At 52.4% G+C, this 9,796-nt stretch overlaps 1 protein-coding gene across 2 annotated transcripts in view; it reads left to right on the top strand.

Moving 5' to 3' along the window:
- The window catches only part of LOC108550661 (zinc finger protein castor homolog 1), a 49,505-nt gene that overhangs the window by 12,003 nt on the left and 27,706 nt on the right, over positions 1–9,796 (top strand). For both annotated transcript variants that reach the window (XM_017904446.1, XM_017904445.1), the window contains exon 3: positions 7,005–7,393. In XM_017904446.1, the coding sequence (XP_017759935.1) occupies positions 7,005–7,393 (389 nt within the window). The remainder of the gene's footprint in view (positions 1–7,004; positions 7,394–9,796) is intronic.

The following is a 9,796-nucleotide window of genomic DNA, read 5'->3' as shown; positions in this document are numbered from 1 at the left end:
CCCCCCCCCCCCCCCCCCCCCCCCGTTCCCTGTATCCGCTCAACCCTCTCTCTGTCTCGCGCGAGCAGGAACGAGAAACCGTAGGATGGCAAAATCGGATTCGCGAAAATCGTTTGGCAAAATTGGTCCTGCTCTCTGGAAGTTCGGCGATCGTTGGCGAAACGCGCGGCAACGCGAGGAGAGAAAAAGGGACACGCTCCATTTGCGGCTGAAACATCCCAGGCCGTTTAAGCAACACCCTTATCTCGTTCGTGGAAAAAGTAGAAGAACGGGTCCCGCGGTTGGAACGTCCGGGGGTTTCTGCGTTTTAAATCCGTTTTAAGAGTGTCATATCGCGGCGGAGGGGTAGGGGCTCGAGGAGGGAGAGGGAGACTTATTGCCTCGGCACGTTTTCCATACGCGAAACAGCTTTATGGGGGTCGCCACGAAATTTCGGAGCCCCCCCATTACCGCGTGGCGCGCGGGGCCCCACCGAGTCGAATTTCCGGCATTAATTCGACATTATGCGATATTCAAATCGGGCCCCGTGGAATTTTTCGGTCTAACGAGCTCCTACCCCCTTTTCCTTAACCCCCTCCCATCCACGCCCCCCGGGCTGCCTTTTTACGCTCGCGGCGTTACGACCAATCCCTGACATCGATGAAGAAAAAAGAGGTTTCGTTATTACGCGCGATATCGCAGCATTCGTTCGTTAATCCTCCGGCTACCGTCCGGTACGTTCTCGACTGATTTATAGGAGGTGTTCCGCAAAGGTGAACACGGAGAGCGGGACTTTTACCTCGTCCGAGTGTGGAACCGACTAGTCCAGCCGTCTGGACGCGCGCGCGACCTCCAGGGGACCCCGGTTCGCGACGCTCGCACGATGCTTTCCCGAAAAATCGGCCGGCTAACGATTTAATGGCGCGTATCGAGCGAAAAAGCCCCCTCGGCCGAGGGGGCGAGAAGGAGGACAGAGAGACGCGTTTCCTGGCACGGTTCGGCGCGGCTCCTCTTTGTTCATGGCCGTTTCATTTTTCGAGTACGGCGGATAATTAATCTTGGGTGGGCATAAAAGGGTTTTCGGGTTCGGTCGCGAGAAAAAATGAGCGCAGCTCTGGCTTCGACCGTGGCCAGTTGTTCGCTGCCCCTTTTTTTTCCCCTCCCCCGTGCCCCGCGCCGCTGTCTTTCCGTCTTTATATTTCTCCGTTGGCCCCTTTCCCGCTCCCCTTTCACCCCCTTTCACCTCGCTCTATCTCCGCCGCTGATCCGGTGGACGTCGCCTCCCACACCGTCCTGGCGTCGTGGCACCGCGGGATTCTAAACCGGCATCCCTGTGCCCCCCACCAACCGGCCCCGCTGCTCGCCTTCCACCGTCGTCCCCGGCTGTTTTTTTCAGAATTTGAGTCAATAAAAAATCGCCTGGAACAAAGGAACGAACGGCCGCCAATTTCTCACAGGATAATGTCCGGGGCCCCATCGTGGCCCGGCGGAACGCTAATCACGGCCGGGCATCTTGACTTCTGTTAGGTGTTAAAAATGGGCCCCGCGGGGCCCTTCGGTCTTTATCTCGCCCCAGCTCCGCTTCTTCTACCCTCCTACCTACCTACCTTCGCGCCTTCTGTCTCCCTTCTCTCCCGCCCCCTCCCCGGGCCCCCTCCCGCCGCCGACGCCCTCCCTACTCCCATGCTCCTCTTCGCCACGGTCAAATATTAAAATTTGGAAACGTTACACCCGGCCCCGATGAATTCTCGTTTCGCTCTCGGGCCTGCGCTCCGGGCCCGCGCTAAAAAATTACGCAGATGGCTCATTAATTCGAAGCCCAGTCGCTCCCCGTGGCGTACTCGCCCCGGTTACGCGCGGTGCAGCGCGGCCGCGCGCGCGTTTTCGAGACGCGGTACGGCACATGCGAAGAGAGAACCGGCTGCGAGAGGCTTTAATGACGGCGGTCGATTCGCCTCGGTCGATATATCGTCGTCGGCGATGACGAGCCGATGGAGAATCGACGATTTATGAAGGAGATTCGTCCGAGGCCGACTTTTCCATCGCGATCCTCGCGGGCTCGTGCACTCCTTTGATGGATCGAGTCTTTTATCGCGCGACCTTGAACCCTCAACAGGTGTCGGTGCTAGCCACCTCGAATCGATTTTCATTTTTCCTAGCCGCGAAATTATTGGATTACCCCCCTGGCTTTGGCCTAACAAATGAACCGGCCATTAAGCCTCGGCGCGCGCGCGCGCGCGAGCGCTCTTCGCGCCGGGCTTTTTCAGCTTTCCTCCTCGACCGATCCTCTCCTCTATTTTCATGCTCCATCTACGGAATTCGATCCTCGCGCGTCGCTCCGGTTGGAAAAGGGAAAAATAGGAATCTCGAGGATCGCGCTTAGCTTTTCAACGATGGCGACGCGCCGCGCCGCGATAAATTGGCGGCCGGTGGCGAAAATGGCGGAGCAGCGTGTGGTTTCTTTGTTCCAAGGACGCGGGGGATTAAACGAAAGTCGAGAAGTAAATACGAGGCGGATGAAAGAGAGCGGAGAAGAGGGTTAACGAACGCGCGTAATAAAGCGTGCGAACGGTAAATCGAAGACTCTCGTGGGAAGTGGAGACGCGACGTGTGCATGTTGGTCGATCGCGAAATCCGTGTCGCGATTTCCACGTATGCACGTTAGGCATGCGTAACGCGAGGAACACTATAAACGCTCGCGTGTTTCATTACACGACGATACGCACGAAATTCGATTCTAATGGGAAACAAGAAAGCCGAGACCCGACCACTCGTAATCCGACGTCCCGGCGCGTTTCAAATACCTAAATCACGAATAACGACGCGATTCCTCGTAAAACCGAGTGGCCTGGCCCCGACAGAGATCGCGCCGGACTTATCGCTAATTGCGATATTACCGCGGGGACAACGATCGTTTTTCGCGCGAGCCATCGAAACGCAAGGATTTCACGCGTTCCTGGAATGCGTCGCATAAAATTCCACGACCCTGTTTATCGGCTCAGCCTTCGTCCTTTTCTTCCCCGCTCGCGCGCTCGCGTCCAAACCAAGCGGTATCTTGCCGATCTAACACGTGCAAGATTCGCGAATTGAGACATTTTTATCTGCCGGGCGAAACTTTATTCCGTTAAAAATTTTAACCATCGCGCCCGGAATCCACGAATCCGCTCGTTTCTTACGCGCCACGGGGGGAAGGATCAATTTTTTACGAATCCCTTCGGACGAGTTCGCCGAGTCATCCGATAGATTTAACGATAAGTCGCGAATCTCGTCGATTTCCTCACGATTTTCTCTCACGCTGCTATCCGAGACCACTCTCCGCCTCGCCCTCTCCCGAAGGGAGGAAAGAAACGAGAGAAAAACGGGGGAAAAAGAAAAAAAGGAAAGCCCAAAGTCCCTTCCGTGGTACTCGACGATGGTACCCGGAACGATTACTCGGATTTCTCAGCGCGAAAGGAGTGTCTCGTGTCTCGGTTTTCCATCCCCGTTACGCGTGGAAAAGAAACGATGATCCCTTGCCACCCCTCCGGCGTATCCCGTTCTCGACCCCTTTCCGGAAGAGGAACGGGCCAGACGGCGCAGCGCGAACAGAGAAAGAGGAGAAACGGCACAGCCCTAAAGGAGAGCCGGTAACCCCGACGGGTCACAGGGTGAATACCGTTTTACCGACTATTAACTCGCTTTTACCCTGTTTTCTTACCCCCGGCGTGGCCGGCAGAGCGAGAGAAACGAAGGAATCGAGGGAGAGAGAGAGAGAGAGTGAGTTCCTTCGAGTTTCAGGGGTGGCGAGCTACTACGTGTTTTCCTTCCCCTTTCCCGAGGTTTCTTGCGTAATCTCTCCTTTCTCTCCCGCTCGGGGTTACCTCCCCTCGACTCTTTTATTTTATTCCACCTTTTTTCCCCATTTTTTCTACTCCACCACCGGATTCCTTTCCGGGTTACTGGCGGACGTACGCGCGCGTGCAGGTAGCTGCGTCTACCTGCGATCTCGTGGAGAGGAGGATGAAAAAAACGCGAGTTTTCGGGGGCCACGGTCGATTTAACCCCTGAGAAAAATCGCGCGCGACCCCCGGCTGCATACGTCGATCGGGGGTTAACCGATTTCTCTCGGGGCAACTCCGAAATCGGAGAGGCAGCTTTCTCGGCGGACCATTTAAAGGCTTAAGTATCTCGTAAAAATGGGTTCAAGATGCGATCGGGGTGTTTCTCCCCTTTTTCCCCATTTTTTACTCCTTGCAACTTGCCCGCAATAGGTGAGAGGGTCGAATGTCAGCGTTACGGTTCTTCGTTCCGCGTTTCCTCGAGAACGCTGTTCCGATTCGCGCGATCACGCGTGCCCCGATGCGAAATTACACGGAATTACTATCTCGCGGGCCCGTCCGGGGCCCAAGCGAAAATTTCCAACCATGCTCCAGACCGGACTTTTTAATTTACAAATCCGCTTCTTAACTCGTTAACTACGCCAATTACTTTCCCGGACGTTTCGATTTCACCAACCACCCCCGAACCCCCGCGCCATTTTTCTGCCCCGGCTGCTTTTTTTCCTCCGCTTGATTTTTATCAATCGGCCGGCCGAGACGATGTGGAGCAAAGATGAAAGGGAGAACGTCGCGAAAGGAAAAGAAACACAGGATCCCCGCGGCGCAACCTCCTCTTCGGGTTGGACCTTAAAAATCGAGTCAATTTAAGGATCCGGCTCGGGATACAAGCATAACGCGAGCGTGCATGCGATCCTTCACAAGTATCCCCTCGTAGAAATCCATTTACCGTTGAAACGTGTACGAAATCATTTCAAGTCGCTTCTTTTTTATCCCCTACAACCGCGTACGCCTCGTATCTTTTTAAGAAACTCATTCGAATACCAACGAGCGCGAAGGAGCTGACTTTCTGCTCGCCGAATTCCCTCAAATTCCGCCATACTTGTATATCGCGATTATACGAATCGGTATATGAATTAAATTATAAATCGGTCTCTGCTGATTCATCCGAATGTCGAAGGAACGGACGTTTCCATTCGTATCGAGGCAGTCAGTGAACGCGTCAGGGCCCCGGAAAAAATGGTCCCGGGGTTATTTTCCCACACGCCTGCCAGTCTCTTAAATTATCACGGAGAATAGTCATTTTTCATCGAGCTCGGCGACGGAACCGCGTATCCGTCTGGTTAAAAAGATCGTCCCGCGGTGAAAATGGTAAAAAGGGAAAATGCCGTAGGTAGCATAAAGGCCGGCGAGGAAGGGATGGCAGAGACGAAGACCAAGGGGTTGCGTAATTTCGATAGGCGTCGTGGATTGGACCAGAGGGGGTCCCAGGGTATCTTTAAGCCCTTTCCAGATTTTCGAAGCTCCTCTTTTTTCAGCCGGTTCACCTTGTTCCTCGTTTCCTCGTTTCGCGGCCACGAGATCGACTGGCCAGGTCCCGAAAGCTGCAGGTAGAAACTCCGTAGACCGAGTTTGATGTTCTCATGGATCCTCATCGGCGCGAATAAACCCCGCTGGATCTACCTGAATCGCAGACTTCGCACCCGGGGGTATTAAACGCTGCCCTAACTCCTTCCACCGGCTTAAACCCTCCTCGGGATGCGCCGTGTTCGTTTGTCTTCTCTTTGGGAAGAAAATATCGAACCGTTCAGCTGTGTTTGCCGAGGATCCGGATTGGCAACTGTCTTCTCAAAAGTCCGAATTTTCGGCAGAAATTATTTCACGCGGTTTAATCGTTTCTCGCCGGTGGGAACCGCCGTGGCTTTCATAAAATACGAGACGGTAGCGCTGAAATTCCTGGGATGACTGGCAATATAGTGTGGCTCTGTTGCACGAATTTTTGTTAAATATTACGATTTATTTCTTCCTTTGCCAAGCGCTTGCTTCGTGTTAAGACGATCGAGCAACAGCTGCGAGGGTTAATGCACACTGTACTACACGGACAGGTATCTGAAATCGCTCCGAGTTGTCCCGCTATGGATCTTCGTATACCTTATTAAAGACTAGTCGACTTCAACGCGAGGTAACCGCGAAGCACCTGGCTGATGATGGGTGCTCGTCCAAGTTAAGCATCGGTCGTCGCGGTAGACGAAAGGATGGGTGTCCGGTGATATCTAGTTTCCCCTTCATCATCGGTCTCTTCGATTTCCACGGCTACCAAAATGTGTGTGGTGTCCAAGCTTTTGTGAGTAGTTTCATCGGCTCTTACACCTCATAGTGGACGACACCTGGAGGAGTAGTGATCCAGCAGAACGTGGTGGTGGGGGTGTCATCTTCTCCAAAATTATATTATATCCCTGATGTGTGTGAAATATATCGAATTAACCTTAAAGAAACGAGGGAGAGAGAGAGAGAGAGAGAGAGAGAGTTTTAAAGATGCGTTTGAAAAATTGTAAAAATTAGAGATGTTTTAATAAATAAATCTGAGAAAAGTGTAATTACTTTCGGTATGGGAAAGGTGTTTAAAGAACGCATAAATAATCGTCGAGTCTATAGAACTGTCGTTTAAACGCAATTCGAAAGTATATATCTAGAGGGGTATGAAAATTCGGTGCTTAAGGAATCAGCAGATGTGTACCTGCTCTCGCAGTCGAATGCGGCTTTTTCAGTATCGAGACGTCTCAATTTCACGACTCTCGGCCCCGACCGGCAAAAAACCTCCCCTCATTCGCTTTTTACCTTCCCGAAGTCGTCGTGTTTCTATTCGTTGGTCGGTATTCCAGCTTTCGGCCAATCGAGGCCCTCGCTCCCCACCGTGCTTTCCGAAATCTCGAAAAATTCGTATCTCCCAGTCAGGCAGTCAGTCTCTTCGAGGTGTCAGGGGAAACAGATCGAAGAGCCATAATAGGTGATGGAAACGCGTTTGGACTCTCTGCGAATCGACCTAATCGTCAGACTCGTCTATCCATTCGCAGAGACTCTCGCAAAGTGACACTTATCAAAGATTCGAATTCCCCTAGAAAATTTCGTCTCGTCGCGAAGAGACGACGTTCAAATTCCTGGAAATTGCTTGAATTTTAACTAACGAAATGGTGAAAATTCGTGTTGCAGGGAAGGTGAAAGTGAAAGAGGAAAAGGATGCTTCGTCAATGGCGCCAGGAAGCCCGCCGACGCCACCGCACACCCCCCAAAGCCCGCCCCGTCACAATCCACCCCCCAGCAACCTGTCTCAGTCCTGTCAGACGTCGAACGCGAATTCCCCGAATCTGCAACAGCAACAGCAGCAACAGCAACAGCACCAATCCCTTCACGCGATGGCGAACACACCCCTGAGTCAGATTCTCGTGCAGAATCCGGCGCTTGCTCAACTACTGCAACAGAATCCTGCGATTCTGTCGCAGAATCCGCAATTGGCGCAGTTGCTGCAGCAGAATCTTCAAGTTCAGATGGGCAGCGTCCTTTTCCAGAACGCCAGGAGGGAGGAACCTGAAGAGTCGTGGGTGAGTCAGTCGAACAAATTAATTAGACGAGGGTCCCTTTCATCTCCCGCGGAGCGTTTCGGTGTCCCCTGCCCTCTCTCTTTCTCTCTCTCTCTCTCTCTCTCTCTCTCTCTCTCTCTCTCTCTCTCTCTCTCTCTCTCTCTCTCTCTCTCTCTCTCTCTCTTTCTCTCGCCCTCGCGACGGAAATGGATTGTTTCGTCTCCTTTTTCCTCCTTTTCCTGCGCGTCGTGCTCGCCGACGCGGACGCTTTCCGAGAGGAACGCGCGCCGCGTTCACGCTCGCAATTTTTCGCCGCGGGGAATCTTGGAAATTTCCATCGGCTTCTCGCCGAGTTTCGCGAGAGTGGAAAAGATCGTTTCTCCAATTACACTCGCCGCGATCTTTCGTTCGCTCGGACCGCTCTGCAGCGTTGACGAATCGCCGGGAAGGTGAATCGCGGAACGAGCGGATTATTTCCGTCCGCGTGCGCGCATGAATTCGCGAAAGTTCGCGTTCGGCTGTCAGGTTATTCCTACTTGCCGGTGTGAATCGAGCTTAACTCGTGACTCGAAGACGTAGATCGATTATAGTAGACCTCGTGGACACCGGGCCCGTTGATGATGACGTGACACCGGATTGTCAACATGCCGCGAGCATCTGCTACAGCGGTTGGATTTCGTTCAACTTGTTTCCACTTTAATGACCAACGCCAAGATCCATGCTCGCCGTGCCAATTATATGAAAATAATTATCTCAATTTATTGGTGACTGGTGACGCAATAAGGAGATAACTAATTCGCCGTGAAATCTTGTCCGCGATTTAAAAGCTTTCCTTAATTGACTCCGCTCGTTGATTGCCGTTTCCCTTGCAAACCCAGCCTCGTCGCTAATTTATTCCCGTTGCAATTTCTACGACTTTTCCACGCATTCCAACGGCAATTTTTTCGCCGATCGTGCCGAAAGCCATTCGATCGGGAATTCAAAGGAAGAAATTAAAAAAATTAGAAAACGGAAAGAACGCGCGAAAGAAATTCGCGGAATAAATTGGCGAAATGGCGACGCAGATTTTAAAATTCGCTACGCGGAGATAATATAAACCGGGGCTTTAGACGTTAGTTCGTTGTTCCGGGAAATTGAACTAGTTCCAAGAACAACGAGTTAGCGGCACGCAGCATCGATGACTCGATGATGTACGTATGCAGCAAGCGTTGACGCCGCGCGAAATCGTTTCCGTCGTTACCCAGTTCTCGTTTCTTCCTCTCCGTCCGCTCGAAACGGAAGCGGGAATGTTCGCAATCGAGAGATCGCGCGTATCCCGACGACTGTGAAGAATTCCTGTACTCGCGGGAGAGAGATCGATTCGGAGTCGGGGAATGGATCGATTAAAAATTTCCGATGGACGCTCGCCCGAAGGCGGCGATGGTTAATGGAAAAATAATTTTGGAAACGAATTTTCGACGGAGAGCGGATAGAAGCTCGAGCGACGACGATAGGCGGTGAATCATCGAGGCTGTTCGATGGCTGGATGATGACTCGTGGACGGCTCGTAAAGTCTGCGGCATTCCAGCGGGAAACGCGTAGAGCTACGCTAGAATAATTCAGGGGTTCCTGGAACCACGAACCGACCAATCATAATTTGTCCCTCGATATGCATTGCCGTAATCTCCCGGAGTCCCTGATTCTTGACCTTAATTCGTTCAGACGTGTTCCCATAAAATAATCGAGAACAATGATTCCTTTCCCCTCGATTCGCGTGGTTCGCGCACGCGCTCGTAGCGGCAGGCCGGAAGAGAGGAGAAAAAAGGCGAAGGAGAGAAAGAACGGCGACGATTTGGTTGCGCGATAAAGCCGAGAGCGGTAAAATTTCAACGGATTCCGCCGTTTATCTTATCGCGCTCGGGCCCCGGCCGTCGTTACGATCGCTGCCGGATTGATCGGCGAACGCGCCCCGATCGGCCGGGGGGCCAGGCCAGGCACTGTGTATAGTTTTCGACGCGATTACGTTCTCACAATGACTAATAAAAACCGATGACGCGGAATTCGTAAAATTACCACGCAAAAACACCGCGAGCTCCGTTTGGTAGAAAAGACGTTACGTCAGACCGGCGGGGAATTAACTTTCTAAAAGAACAATTAACATTCTACGCCATCCTTCGACACACCCTACATTCGATAAACGTTTCATACGCGCGTTATTCCAGTAACTTGGAACAGCCTCGGGTGTATGTGGAATCTTCTTCCACACCCGTGTAAGTAAATGAAGATCGTTTCGCACCACACCTTGAATAGGAAAGTAGGTCCGGTATCTTACCCTTTGATAAAAGTTATCGCGCAACCGAGTCCGGGGATTCGCGGGATAAAATTGGCATTCTACCTGAACGCGTATATACCCACACACGGGCACGCGCGCGCGATGATCGGAAG

This window comes from Eufriesea mexicana, unplaced genomic scaffold (assembly GCF_001483705.2).
Source record: "Eufriesea mexicana isolate 0111107269 unplaced genomic scaffold, ASM148370v2 scaffold2888, whole genome shotgun sequence".
Classification (NCBI taxonomy): Eukaryota; Metazoa; Arthropoda; class Insecta; order Hymenoptera; family Apidae; genus Eufriesea; species Eufriesea mexicana.
The sequence above is the reverse complement of the archived record's forward strand: the minus strand, read 5'-3'. Positions and strand labels throughout refer to the sequence as shown.